Genomic DNA, 15,294 nt, shown 5'->3' with positions numbered 1-15,294 from the left:
TTTCCGAAAATGACACTTTCAGCACCTCAATGGTTGGGAGAGGACAGTAATTTCTTTGACCTAAACAATAAGTGAGGACCAAATGCTGCCATTATGTTATGCCACTTTATTAAACTCGTGCTTGAAAAATCTGCAAATTTCCAAAATTTGGAATCGTCAAAACAACCAAGATTTCGGACCACCAACTTAATGCTATATTTAACTTTGTAGATTGCCAGGCAAACTTTCACTAACAATACCAGGATATGAAATAATATAGCACAAATAAAAAAAAACTGAAAGCTTTCAGATTTTATATTATGCCCAAAGGTGCTTTTGTTTCATGTACATGCACATATACACTTCGAGTGCATTTGGGTTAAAAGTATTTATAAACAGCATATCTGTAGAATTTCCGACAGCTCGCGCGCCGGACATTTCATTATTTTTTTTTTTTTTTTACCATACGGTGTTGCCACTGCTTGCTTCGGAATATTTGAGTTGGTTCATGAAAAATTCGTTAAAGCTATACGAAATATGATATACATAATAAAATATTTAAAAACAGCATACCTTGACTGTTTCGTGCACTAGCGATAAAATTTTTTCCCCACACAGTGAGGGCTTAAAGAAGTGCCGGAGCTCCGGGGGGCTCCGGCGCAATTTAAGCACTGCATAGAGTATTACCACTGCTCGTTTCAAACCGTTGAGTTTGTTAATCAAAATTTTTACAAAATAAGAAATAGACAGTAAAACAAATTGGTGACCATATTCGGATGCAGGACTACGTTATACAAAATTCAATGGCTTTAGGTATCATTTTTTCACAAGCAAAAAACATGCATACATCCATGCAGATTCTTCATTATTTAATTTCTATAAATGTAATACAGGGCGATAATATTTGGTGGTAACAATTTAAAAAATGATACGCCTTTTATGATGAGCCGATGCAAAATGCCGTTTTGAGACTAATAGCCCTTCTGGGCTGACGCTCCTTTCGGCTAAAAACAACTAATATTTCACAAACTCTTAATAATGGAAGGTAAACATGAAAATATAAAAACCAGGCAAGGAAAGGAATACCGAAACTACGTCAAAAACCATCTGATTATCACGTATAAAAACATACTAACTCCGCGCAAGCAACGTTCTTTCGATATATACCACTGCGTTTGCAGAAGAAACACATCTGTGGCTCGAAAGTTTTGTTTTTATTCAAAATGGCGAATTTAACAAAGCAGTGGTCGAAGGCTACATTGACGCTCTTTCCGAAGAGAAATATGCATACTCCGTTATCCAAAAACGATGTGAGAGTCATGGTTTTATCATATCTAAAGCGTCGATAGGTAATGTCATCAACAAGGAAAAAAAAACGTCCAATTGGAGCCTCAAGTTCGACAAAAATTCCAAACAAGTATCCGAGGAAAAAAACGGACATCTTCAACAATTCGACGTTGCTTAATGTTAAATGAAAATCCCCCTAGTCAAAAGACAGTTGCAAAATCATTAAATTGCTCGGTGTCCACTGTAAACAAAATGATAAACGTTGATTTAAATCTTAAGAAAGCGAAAAAACGCAATGTGCATCGTCTTCTTCCAAAGCATATCGCTCAACGCAGGACACGCTGCAGAATTCTATATGAGAAACACTTATCCAAAGAAAAATGGAAAACAATTGTCACAATAGATGAACCATGGGTGTATTTAAATGATTGTAACAAAAAAGAGCCATTTATTACCATAAAAGGGGAGAAAACAAATTTAAGTACATGGTTCAAAGAATCGAAAGAAAGTTTTTCTAAAGGATTCATGATTGTTGCTGGTTTTTCTTATAATGGCAAGTTAAAAATCAAGAGAGTGCAAAAAAATGTCAAGATTAACTCCAAATACTATCAGGAACATATTTTATCGTCAATTTGTCTGAATGAAATACCATCGCTTTACCCACAGTGCCATCCATCTGCGAGACTCCATCAGGACAAAGCTAGCAGTCACACATCAAAATCTACTGTAAATTTCCTAAAAGAAATGGAACAAAAAAACTGGTATCCAGGCCATACCCTTCAGTGATATCCCTACTAAATCTCCCGATGTGTCACCTATGGATTTTTGGGCTTTTGGGAGTTTTAAAAACTGCATTATGAAAGCTTTGTCCCAAAACCCTAACAGGACTCTGGAAAGCTATTCGAGAGGAATGGGATAGAGTATCTCTTCTACCACTTCAAAAGGCAATATTATCCTGGAAATTGCGGTGTCGGAAGATAGTTTAGAATAATGGATGTCAAACAGAACATTTAAAACACAAGAATGTTATGTAATTTAGTTTTGTGAATACAATATACTTCGTCTAAAAAATGTGTGAACAGCCTCTGTATTAATAACTTTTATTGAAAAATTCTTGCTATGAAAACAAGAATACTGTTGTAAAAGATAAACAAAACTTTTATTTAAAAGTAGCCAATATGTCAAGCATCTTTTGCAATATTGATTGGTTTGATTTAGATGATGGCAATGCACAGTCGGGCTATCTGCCCAAGGGAAGAGATGCCTTCGCGGAGGACTTTCTAAAGGAAACTGGCTCGTTTACTCATTACGCAAGTGGAAAACCACAATAACACTCATGCAGCCAGCCTAGTCGCCTTTATTGGATCGCATATCGTAACTAACAGTGTTCAGCAATTTTATAGTTTGGCAGAGGATGGCATTGCAAAATTGGATCATATGGGTTATGGCAAAGCACACCTGTTTCATATGTTAAAGAGAAGCAACATCTGCGGCGCATAATTCTTTCGAATGGAAACTGGCTCGTATTCATTTTACACATCGGGATAAAACCATGAAAATTCTCTTGCAGCCAACCCAATCTCCAGGTTTTTAACCTTGACTGCTAGTATTCATTAATTTTATCGGTTGGCCGATGGTGGGCTTCATCTTTTAAGAAATCGTTTGGTGAGTGTTGTTCTTAATGAAAAATAAAAGTCTTCATTTATTTTTAAGCTATTTTCTAAACGTAAGGCATTAAGTTTTGTTTGCCAGAATAACCATTCTAGTATGGTTCACTTGGTTTAAAGTTAATGCATTAAATGAAAATGCAAATTTGTAAGTCTGTTCAAAGCAATATTTCATAGCATCGATTCTGATTACGGCAAATCATACTAAAGTTTACTGATATGGGAAGAGATGTCGTGTTGGAGAATTTTTTTAGAAATATGCACTTTATGCCGAGAAAACCCACAAAACCCCCAAAACAGCCAAATTGTTTTGAAGCCCGGAATAAAAACCGTGGAAAATGATAGTGTTTCGCTGTTTGGGCCATTCAATTACCAGTAATCTTTAATGTTACCAATATAATAAAGCAATGAATATGTGAAGCTCTAAAAACGTTAGCAACGCAAAATCATTGTACTAAATAAAACTTTTGGGATAGAGTTTCTGTATATTTTCGTTTTACTATCACCTTGTAAAGTTAGAGGCCAGATTTCACAACTCAAAACGCAATCCTTTTAAAATAATTTATTATACGAAATAAAATATCAGTAAGTTTAGATCTTAAAAAAGGTTAATAATTTTGAACTATTAAACATTATTCAAATACACTGAATGCTGATGTTTTCATTGAAAGTAATTTGTTTGCAAAAGATTTCAGTTTTGAAAAGTTAGTAGGGCTAGGAGTTTTCCTTGAATACGATCTTCTAGGTTTCTTCGGAATGGTTTTCAAGTTAGCTTGCGCTGGAGAACTGAAAGCATTACTGGGGGAAAACTGTTGATAGCCAGTAGGAAAGCCAGAGAATTGACTGTATGCTTGAAAGCTGGAAGAGCCTGGGTTGTTCAAATACATCATTTCACTTGGCATACTCGAGCTATCTATTTTTCTTGTCGATTTTAATTTTTCTTCATTTGGAACTTTAACAGCACTGCCATCCAAGTGAGAACTCATTTCAGGGGTTTTGCTAGTTTTCCCTTTGGTATTCGTTCCAATTAAGTCAGCACCAGTTTTACCAGAAGAGCTTGTATGTGTTTCTTTTGAGGACGAATGTAGTTCAGAGTTTGGATCTGCCGATGCTATTTGAGTTAACAATGCATAAAATTCTTCATCCGAAATATCATCTTTGAAATTTAAAGAATCTAGAGAATCTTCAAGTACTTTCTGTGATGAGCTATCGAAACTGTCCACAGATGTTCCTACTTTGTGCAGGGGTGCATTTGCTGAGGCATCAGAATCATAGTTGGTATCATGTGAAGTAGCTTGTTCTGTTATGACGGCCTGCTTCTGATCATGATTATCTTCAGGTGTTTCAGTACTATCCTGGTTTGCTGCAACTTCAGAGGATTCCGAATTGGTAGTTTCTGTTTGGGTTACTGTATAATTAACTGCTGTTAATTCAAAATCAGAAGAAGCATGTGCAATCTTTAGCTCCGAATTGCGGCCTTTTTCATCTGATTCATCATCTTTGTTAGGTTTTTCCGCTGAACCCACATCTGTCTGCTTAAAATTAACAATGCCAATATCTACAGAACTTCCCATCTCAGAATTTGTTTCAGTCCATGTTTCAGAGGCTTTAGAGTCTTCTGCAGCTTTTGGAACAGAAAGTTCTGCATTTAGTTCTTGAGAATCGCTTTTATTATTGCCAATTTCAAAGGAAGGATCTTTGAAATCAAAATTTACTTCGGAAGCAACTCGCAATCCTGTGTAAACTAACTGTGGCATGCTTGGTTCTACTACATGACTGGTATTCGATGCATCAGTGTTTCCATAAAGAATATCATGTAAGCTGTGCGAGTTGGGTGGAATTTCCTTTTCTAAAGGTATACCAAAATCATAATTTAATTTTGAAGCTGCATATAAACCAGTATAAATCAATCCTGGCATAGTTGGGTCCAGTGTACGACCACTTCGCGATATTTCTGCTCCTTGGATAACCGCTCCATTAGAGAAGGTCGGTGTGCTGGATCCTTCGTAGAACTCAACATTTTCCTCTTCGCCTTGTTGACTATAAATGTTATAAAATTGACCATCCTCTGAAACATAAACAGTTTCATATGGAATTTTCACCTGTGGCATTTCACTTTCATCCGTGTGATACATTATACGTCTCGAAGTTGGCTCCAATAAAGGTGTATTGATTGTTGGAGATTCTTCCATTGCTTCATTTGGTACAGAAGAAAAGCGTCCATGTGCAATATCCTCTTGAATTACTTGCAGTCTTTTAATCATTTCATGAGGCGTTTCATCAGCTTCCGTTTGCGATGGGTAGTCTCTGGGTAAATCAAATGAGAGAACATTTTCGTATTTGCTTGCTGGAAAATCTTGTTTTTCATACCCTTCAAACTGTGGTACATTATAATCAGGCTCTTCAAAATGTCCTGCTTCTGGAAGACTGTCATATGAATAAAAGTACTGCTCATTCTGGTTCAAAATATCCTGTCTCTGTTCAGGACTGATTGTAACATACTCGTACGAAACCTCTTCCCCCTCATCTTGTTCTTTAATATCGTTTTCCCTGTACTGTTCAAAATACTCTGAGCGTTTTACCTGAGCGATATTACTTAGGCCCTCAGACTCTGGAGCATTAGAATCAACTTCTGTGAAATAAAAATACTGTTCATTCTGATTCGCCTCCTCATTTTGATGTTGCTCCTGAACGACCGAGTCAAACTGAGATTTAATCCATCCCTGCGTTTCTTCTGGAAGAGATTCTAATGAATATTCTCTGAATGAGTCATAACTTACAGAGTTCATATTAGCAGTATCTTCATCTTGCTCGCTAGAATTTTCTTCTGCTTCAGCTTCTACATATTCTTGGTTAAAATCAGAAAGAGATGCTTTGCTTTCTGCTTGTTTATTGATAAAGAATTCATTGCGCCGTGATAAAAGATCCTTTTCAAGTGCGTTGTCAGTTTCTCTTGTATAAGATTCAGCCTTGTTTCCCTTATGCTTTTCAGATAATGCTAAGTGGTTTGCTTTCCTTTCATCCAAAGATTCTACCTCCTCAAGAGATACCCAGTCTGTACTTTCGTCCTGCGATTCGAATTCTTTTGAAGGAACATGAGCCGTGAGATTAATATTTTTATCAGCCCCCTGAATTGGCTTAGTGGATTCCCAAGTATTGAAATTTTTTAACAAAATACTTTCATCTGAATGTGACTTTCCTCTACCTTCAGAACTTGATTCTTCATATCTCGATAAATCTGATTTTGAGAATGATGCAGGTTCATTAAAAATTTGATGTAACCTTCTACGCTTTAAAAGTGGTCTAAAATTTGTGTGGCTACTATCTGAAGTTCCTGAAGGTATGACTGCTTTATCATCTGACACATGCCCTGGAATATCGAAGTGATCTTTTTTATCCTGTTCTTCGAATTGGCTTACTGGATCGGACGCCACTGTTTGCTCCTTCAGATGATCCAATCTGGCCTTATTTTCTAACAATTCTGATTTAATATCTTTAGATAATTCTGTATTCGAGGAAAGCTGAGGTTCTTCTACAGCCACTATTTGTATTCTTCTACGTCTCGAAAGCACTCTCATTTTTGTGTTATTACTAACGGCAGAATCTGTTGTACTTACCGCTGTCTTAGCCTCCGATTCATCAGATACAATTTTATCTAGTCGTACATTGTCAGACATCCGACTTTCGTCGCTCTCTAAACTAGCGTCATGGCTTAGGAACTTTTTGCTTGGTTCTTCATTTCCTTCATGAGAAGACTGTAATAATTCTTCTTTTAAATAATCCCTTTTGGATTCAGCTTTCGGTAAATCTGATTTATTATCGTTCGACAATTCTGATTTTGAGAGTGGCTGGGTATTACTTACACCCACTATTTGTTTTCTGCTGCGCTTCACAGGCAATCTTTGATTCATTAGATTAATATCTAAATTTGTTGTATCTAACCCTACTTTATCGTCCGAAGCACTCAACAGAATTCCATCCCGACGCAATATATCGCCCAACATCTCACCTTCATACTTGACCGAAGGAGTTTCTATATCAAGTTCTTTATGTTGCTTTTTATTACTAGAAAACAGGGACTGCGCTTTCAGATTCTTTTTGTCCTCATTACCTGATGCTTTTGAATTACCTTCTGGTTCGGATAGGACTTCATCTACTTTAAGAAGTTTCCTGTTGTCATTCACGTAAGATCCTGGCAAAGGAATGCTTATTTTGCGCGGTGGAAAAACGCGATCAGCGGAAGGATAAAGATCATTAACCATCTCATGAAAAGATAAACCACCAGTATTTCTCGTGATCTGAAAATACCGTTCGAAATCGAGACTTTCTTGGTCTTTTTCCTCTGTAGTTTCTGCTTTTTCTTCAAATTCAATTTCTGGCACAGAATTTTGTTCATGATCATCATCGTCAAGTTTGTATGCTGACGCTACTTCAACCGGCGGCAATGCACTAGAACTATCGTATAGAGAAGCCATTTTATTAAAAACATCTTCAGAGTACGTATGCATTGGATAAGACCTTACTTCTGAAATTTCGTGCTTATCATACGCATTAACGTTGTAAAATAAAGGCGCTAAACTGCAATTAGAACTATACCAGTAATCGCAAGCTAATATAGCTTGATTAAATGTTGTACCCGTGGGGCATAGATAACTTTCTTGGCGGTGCTTGTAACAAGAGTGGAATACCTATAAAAATAAAAATCAGGTTTATAATTTGGATCATTTACAAAGTTTACCTGAATGAACTCGCACTAAAATATTTCAAAACTTTACATTTTCTTCATACTGAAATTTTTCTACAAACAAAAATATAAAATTTGTTAAAGAGTTCTAGTTTATAAACGATGTAAATTAAGTGATTTTTTTTATTTTCTTTTAAATATATACCAATATTAATGCTTGATATGTGTGGTTTCGATACCCGATGTGATATGGTGTGGTGTATTTAATTATGGCAAAGCACAATAGGGCTATCTGCCTAAGGGGAGGGATGCCTTCGTGGAGGACTTTCTAAGGGAAACTGGCTCGTATACACGTTACACATGGGGAAAACACCCATGCAGCCAGCCCGTTAGCGGGATTCGAACCTCGGACCGAACTACCAGTGTTCAGCGACTTTACCGCTCGGCCACTGGTGGGCCCCCCGATGTGATAAATGAATACAAAGGTTCAAGGGCATTTCATCAAAAACTGAGCAACAACGATGACGTCAGAACTTTTAAATGCACTTGTTTTGACAATTAAAAGACATACCTGTTGAAAACTTATTGTTACAAATTTTGTACAGAAATACGATTTTCGTGCAATCATTTATGGAATTATTGTATTTTGCTGCGTAATGTAACATGCGATATCTAAAGGGAGAAGCTATGCCGGACAAGCAAGAATACAAAGGCAAGTCCATTTAACATTGAGTAAATAGGTATCTCTAATTTGGCGACATATCGCCAAGCTGACAACAGTTTTGGCGACTGATTTCCGCACCAAATATGGCAAGAAATTTCAAAAATCGCCCAAATTGGCGACATAGGTACGGTCCCTGTATCACCATAATGATATTGCAACTGAATAAATGTAATTGATCACTAGGATTAGCTGCAACCGCGAGTTAATTCAGGGTGAAATGAAATCTCCGGGTAAGCTATCTTTAGGTGCGTTTTACATTGTGCTGTGTAACATTCTTAATAGTTTAAAGCATGACTATTGATTGTACTTTGTAATACTGTGAGCTCCCGTACACGTATTTCTGTGGAAAAGTCCAGAACTTTGATAAAATTAAACATAACATTTGATAAAAATTCATTTTATTATCATCGCACCTGCGTGCATTCAACCTATTATAAACCCGTACGCATGCAACAGTATTTTTAGTAATATAGTGGAAAGTAGGATGAAATTAAAAGGGTTTCAAATATGCTACGAAACATGAAACTAGAATTATGTCATATTTTCTAATCAGGAGTATTAGTATAAGAGAAAAAATATATAATAAATGAATTGGACCAATTGACTATGATGAAGCAGACAGAGCTAGCTGCCAAGAGAAGGGAGCTTTCATTAAACATTTCCTTAGGGAAACTGCCTAGTACTCGTTCAATGATGTTCTCTTGGTGGTATCCGGTACCTGGAGCTCTCCATATGAAAGTCCAGCGAGAATCAGACTGCAAGCTAAACCTAGACTCGTCGAAAAACATCACACAAGCCCACTGTTGCGGTGTCCACAATGCAGGCTCTATGCTCCAGGCTAACCGCAGGCGACAGTGAGTTGCAATAAGTGGAACGCATCTGACAGGTCTACGAACATATAGACCAATCTGCCCTAAGCGTCTGTACACGGTCTGCCTTGAAATTGTCGTACCAGTAGCTGAGAAGAGCTGACGAGACAGGTCCGAGGCTGTGCTCCGCCTGTTTCTTTTGGCAGTAGCTGCCAAATACCGGTCCTCATTCAGCGTTGTAACTCTAGGGCGACCTCTGCTGTAACGTCTATACACATTACCATCATCTTGGAATCGTTGCCAAAGCCTGGAGATGACACTCTGGGCAATTCCAAGTTCGTCTGATACTTCCAGTTGGGTACGCCCACATTCCAGACGGTCGATAATTCTACCACTTTCTAAAAAATAATCCAAAGGCGTCCTTTTTGTCATAACTATTCGGTTATTGCACTGAAATGCTTATAAAGCGCCCGAGAACAATTTTACTTCTCTGCCTGTATTCCTTATATATCACTCTCTTACACACTCGTCATTGTGACGTACCATCGGTGTCATTTGGTTACTTCCTGAAATGTGCATATGATTCTTGAAGATGTGTGTAGTGATTTTACAGGTGATATATTTATTTTAGAGTTCGATTTCTGCGTGACTCCGAATTATCCTTAATTTATGGACATGAGTGTATTTCAGTTATGTCTCTTGACTGTTGTGAAAATTTCTGTAGAAAGCAAACTTCAAACAGAAGCTTTGCGAATATTTCATTACTTAAACCGGGTTATTCAAAATTTCCGTCTCGGGTTTCAGAAAGCTATAGTAAAGAAACGAAAATGAATAGAGCAAAAAAAGAACACTGCACTAGATACAGATACAATTCAAGTTTCATTGACATCCCTTACACGTGTTGTATGTGTGAACCTGTAGTCACACGGCATGCATTAATGCAATAATCCAGTTCCTGTCAGATTCTATTCAACATAGTACTATTAACGATATTGACAGCGTGTTTGATCCTTTCATGCAGTTCTGCTAGAACACGCGGCAAACGGGGTACGAAACCAAGCTCTTTCACAAGCACCACAGAAAAATTAATACCGTTAACCAGTTAACTGTGATTGACGACTATACTTGTCATTGAGAAGCGGCACGATTTTGTGTATTCACGAGTACACTCGTCATGCGTATAAAGCAGTCTCAGCGACGCGCGTATAAAGAACGCGCATATAAAGCAATCTCAGCAACGCGCGTATAAAGCAGTCTCAGTAACGCGCGTATAAAGCAGCCTAACAAACGCGCGTATAAAGCAGTCTAAGCAACGCGAGTACAAAGCAACGTAATAGAAACAGAAAAGAAAAATAATAGCAAACTAACCTGAGCTAGAGATTGATTATATAATAAAAAAACGGGTGGACTGGATATGAGCGATGGAATTATCATAGCGTAGTCCACAGCAAGAAAACGACTCAAAAAGTACTATAAAAAGATATTTCTCCATTTCGTAGACATTGTGTCTGAATGCATTCATATTTTATAAAAAAAAATAATGGAACATGATCGCGTATCCACTTTTTGCTCAAATTTATTGAAGACACTTTTGCTACGTATCCAATTGAAAGAAATAAATCGACACAAACTCGGCCATTTAGACCTAATATAAGCCAATTAGGCGGGAATCATGTTCCGGATTATATACCCAGAACATCGAAAAAAAACCCTACGCGAAGGTGTTCGCATTGCTACAAACGTAAGATCAGGAAGGAATCGCGTTACGGGTGTCCGATTTGCAAAGTCCCATTGTGTATAGTAACCCTGTTTCGCTGAATATCACTCCACAGCAGGAATTTAAATTCTTACTTTTATATGTATAATATTTAATTTAATGTGTTTTTAGTTTCATACGTAATATAGGCTTATGTTAACCAAATAAGTAAATATTAGTAATAAAATTTTAAATTTTACAAAATAAAATCTTTTTCATCCAATATCTTACCAGCGCAACTTACTATGGCAATTGACGAATATACTCGTCATGGCTCGATTCCGGCGACACAAAACAGTGCGCACTCTTAAACGAGGGCGCTAGAGTTAACTGGTTAAGAAAACTGGCTTGCATTTACGTTACACATGAAGAAAACCATAAAAATAACCATGTAGCCAGCCCGTTCGCCTGATATCGGAACCGAGTCAAACTCCCAGTAGCCAGTGATTTTAACTACTCGGGCACTTGTTGAGCCGTTTTTCACTGTGTTAATATCTCGGTGTTTTTAATTTGAAATATAATGCCCAAAAGAAACTTATGTTATTTTTTGGCTACTACACATAATTTTTCTTTTTTTACCTCGCACTTATATATTAAGATGGAAATTAAGATAGAAAGTTACTCATGGTACCGACTGTCTGTCGATTATTTTTACGACACATTTTAATGTTTGCTGTATAAAAATTAAGAAAAAGCAATTAAAATTATGAAACAACAGTCCTTTCAAATGCTTGGCATTTGGTAAACACAAAAATTCATCAGAATTTCCTCTGAAGTGGTCTAAATTAGAACAAGTAATATAAAAAAATTAATTAAATTCCTACTTAAGTCAACAAAGAAAAAATTTTATTTAGTTATTTTTATTAACATTTTTTCATTTCTAATTTATGAACCTGGTGATTATCTATAATTTCTCATTTTATCCATCTCTTGTAATGCTTTATTATTGCTAGGAACTTTCCAGCGAGTTTCGAGCAGTCCAGTTCTTCAATTACTATTCCATCTAATGATTTCACACGACTCAAGGCGACATAGTATGCTTGACCTGCTGCTAAGAGTTTAGTCCTAGATATAACATTATATAATAATATAACATTACTGCATAATATACAGTCTTCTCTAATCGTCGCTTGCGTTGTGTTGTAGTTTCTTTTCGCATTCTCCATTTGTGAAGCAAAGGATATTTTAAAGGATGATATTTTAAACGGTTGCAGCCGAAAACATCGCGGATGAAGACGTAGTGGAGAAAACAACGCAAGGAGGAAACATTGTGGTACAAAACATCACGGGAGAAAACATCGTGGTACAAAATATCGTGGTAAAAAATAAAGCGGTTCCAAAACTTCGCAGTTTAAAAATATCGTCGTCAAAAATATCGTGGTAAAAAATAAAGTACGTACAAATCATCGCATGACGATAACATTGCATACATGGGTTTTTCAAATCGCATAGTGACATATTATTTAACTGAATTTCGTCATAACTAACAAATCGATACCCAAAAAATTGATACATGAAATGTTAACGACACTGTAAGAATAAACGGAAACAAAACAATATGTAATTTTCATTGAAACAATATCAGATTAACAAATGTGAAAGAAAATAATTTGATTATTAACTAAGCAATTTTTATAGAGGCAACCTAATGAAGTTATTTATCTTCCTTTTTCTATGCATTTTTAGACTGTACACTTCATGAAAAATTGTCAGTTAAACTTTATAAAGAAAGCTTACTTTATTAATGATCTAATGATCTTTCTTAATTAACTATATAAATTTAAAATTCTTTTAAGCTTTTAAGTTGCATTAATTTTCTACTCATTTTAAGTTTTTAAATGCTTAAGTTTCCTTCTTATTTTTTCAGCAAAAATTTATTAGTTCGTTCAAATATATGAAATGTAAAAGTAAAAGAATCTATTTACTTCTTGCGCTCTATGATCTTTATACGAACATGCATTTGCGTCTTTCAACACCTGAAAACACATGTATGCGATGTTATCGTCCTGCGATGATTTGTAGGTACTTTAATTTTTACGACGATGTTTTTAAACTGCGAAGTGTTTGAACCGCGAAGTGTTTGAACCGCTTTATTTTCGACCACAATATTTTGTACCACGATGTTTTGTACCGCGACGTTTTCTCCTTGCGTTGTTTTCTCCGCGACGTTTTCGTCCGCGATGTTTTCGGCGGACACCATTTTAAACACGTTATTATCCCGTTAATATAGAAATATGGAGAGAATTTTCTCTAGATAATGAGACATTAAAACCTCTTCATCCAAGTCTATAAAACTACAATTCTTTAATTCCATACACTTTAAAAATCTTTAGAGTTCTGTCTTACTGTTGCCAATTATTTTTGTTAAATATTAGAATCCCATTTTATCACAGTCATGCTCTATTAGTTATAAGTTGTTACAAAATTAACTTTTACAGCACGTGAGAATTCCTAATAAACGGTCATTATTTGCAAATCTTATAATATATTTAAAATAAAACAACCTATCACTAGTTGCAATAAATAGGAATCAATAAGTAGGAATTAGCTTTAAGTGTTATCCACTACAAGTTAAAAAAATTTATTTGAACTCTAGTGAATGAATGAAAAGTATTTTATTAACGACTGAAAATTTAAACAAGAGATAGGGACAGTGTGAGCCAATAGTAGGCATTTAACAAAACGCAAAGCATTTTTAATGTGATCAAACTGGTACACCAAAAATTCAAAACAATACGCGAAACAAAACTTAATTTTTTAGAATCACGGAAAAAATAAGAGTGAAATAGTGAGCTGTAGAATCCGAAGCTTTCGGTAAAACAAACTTAAGAACTTACTTGGCAGCCAGTCTCCGTATCGGCATAAAACCCGGGAATGTATTTCTGTTGAGAGCACCGAAATGAAGTTTTGGGTATCTCGAAATACGTCGGATAATCCACTCCAGGTGTACCAGGAACCTGCTCTGCTTCATTCTGATGAAATAAAACATAGCAACTAATAATAAAGTAGGTTAGAGACGTTATAATTATGCCCACATTTCCTATACAAGTTGACCACAGTTCTGATAATTAATCCTACACAAGGATACTTCGGGATAAAGGTGCCCGCACCAGTTCTTAACTTCAACAATACAAAGTACGGGCACCCTTACACCAAGGTATGTAAGTATTTCATTGAGGTGGCTCGGCATAAGTTACCTGCAGCTTTTTAAAACTGGTATTCTGATTGAGAATCATCATAAGAGTGTGGGCATCTTTCTGTCGATATAGCATTGCAAGTTTGTTTTGACTTGTTAACAATGACTGATTTGCTAAACAATTCTTGGAACTTTATTGAACAGGCCACCGTTTCAAACTGCAGTTTATTTAGCAGATCATAGTCGTTTCACACAAATATCTTAAAATTAAATTTTTACTTGCAAAGTTCACAGAAGTTTAATCATGAAAAACGAAAAAGTAGCTTCAGACCAAAAAGCAAAAATGGGACAGATCTTTATCTCCTGTTCCACTAGGGCGATTGACTAAATTCAACTTGCGTTTTTCATCTCTCGAAAGCGCGACTTAGGATATGTATTAGATTTATATCTAGCATTTTTCTAGTATAGGTATTTTGACACAAAATCAGACTTTTTCTGAAATGACATGCCATGTTTTTTCCATATTTCGATTCTACGACTCAAATTATGCCAAATTTTGTAAAAATCTCACGAGTAGTTTTTAAAAAATTAGCTCTCAAAAATTTAGCTCCTCAAATGTTAATTGAATTTGGTATCTATTTATTATTCTCTTTTTTTTTTTTATTAAACTTCTGCCTTTCACATCTCAAAATTCAGGTTCATTCCAAATAAAATTCGCCCACTTTTTACGATTTTTAAATAATTTTTATAAATTTTCTGAAGAAAATTTTGAATTATAACCTATAAAATTCTTCCCATCATCTTAAAGTAGATGTATTTCTAAGCGCACCTGCAAAAATTAGTTTTTTTTTAATTCAAAATTTCCGAAGATTTACGTGAATTTATATATCGGCGCGTTTTGAAATTTGGCATATTTGTTGAAAGTGATAATAGCATCAAATGTGGCACTTTGTTAAAATTATTTGAAAGGAGGAGCGATGAGACTTTTTTCTGCTCATTCACAATGTGAAAAGTTAGGAATGATGAGACTTTTCCGCTCCTGTACAATGGAAGGAAAGGAAAATAGGTTGCCATATATTAAGATGTTCGCCAAGTTCTTGGCGTAAATTGAAAAACACGCCAAGATAAATTTTTGAATTTCTCAGTAAATTTCGCACCAAATTTTACAAAACTTAATATTTAGGCACAACCCGAGTCGTAGAATCGAAATATGTAAAATAATTTGTATGTTATCACGGAAAAAGTCTGATTT

General features: G+C 35.7%; 1 protein-coding gene across 1 annotated transcript in view; it reads right to left on the bottom strand.

Moving 5' to 3' along the window:
- Positions 1-3,480: 3,480 nt before the first annotated feature.
- Positions 3,481-15,294, bottom strand: part of LOC118190720 (uncharacterized) — a 34,505-nt gene continuing 22,691 nt past the window's right edge. The window contains exons 4-5 of the mRNA XM_035361482.2: positions 13,744-13,878; positions 3,481-7,621 (exon numbers count right to left, since the gene is read on the bottom strand). Of these exons, the coding sequence (XP_035217373.2) occupies positions 3,566-7,621; positions 13,744-13,878 (4,191 nt within the window). The 3' untranslated portion in view covers positions 3,481-3,565. The remainder of the gene's footprint in view (positions 7,622-13,743; positions 13,879-15,294) is intronic.

This window comes from Stegodyphus dumicola, chromosome 8 (assembly GCF_044657685.1).
Source record: "Stegodyphus dumicola isolate Sdum_Otavi_A_Nest chromosome 8, ASM4465768v1".
Taxonomy (NCBI): domain Eukaryota; kingdom Metazoa; phylum Arthropoda; class Arachnida; order Araneae; family Eresidae; genus Stegodyphus; species Stegodyphus dumicola.
Note: the sequence above shows the minus strand (reverse complement) of the source record. Positions and strands in the feature narration are given on the sequence as shown.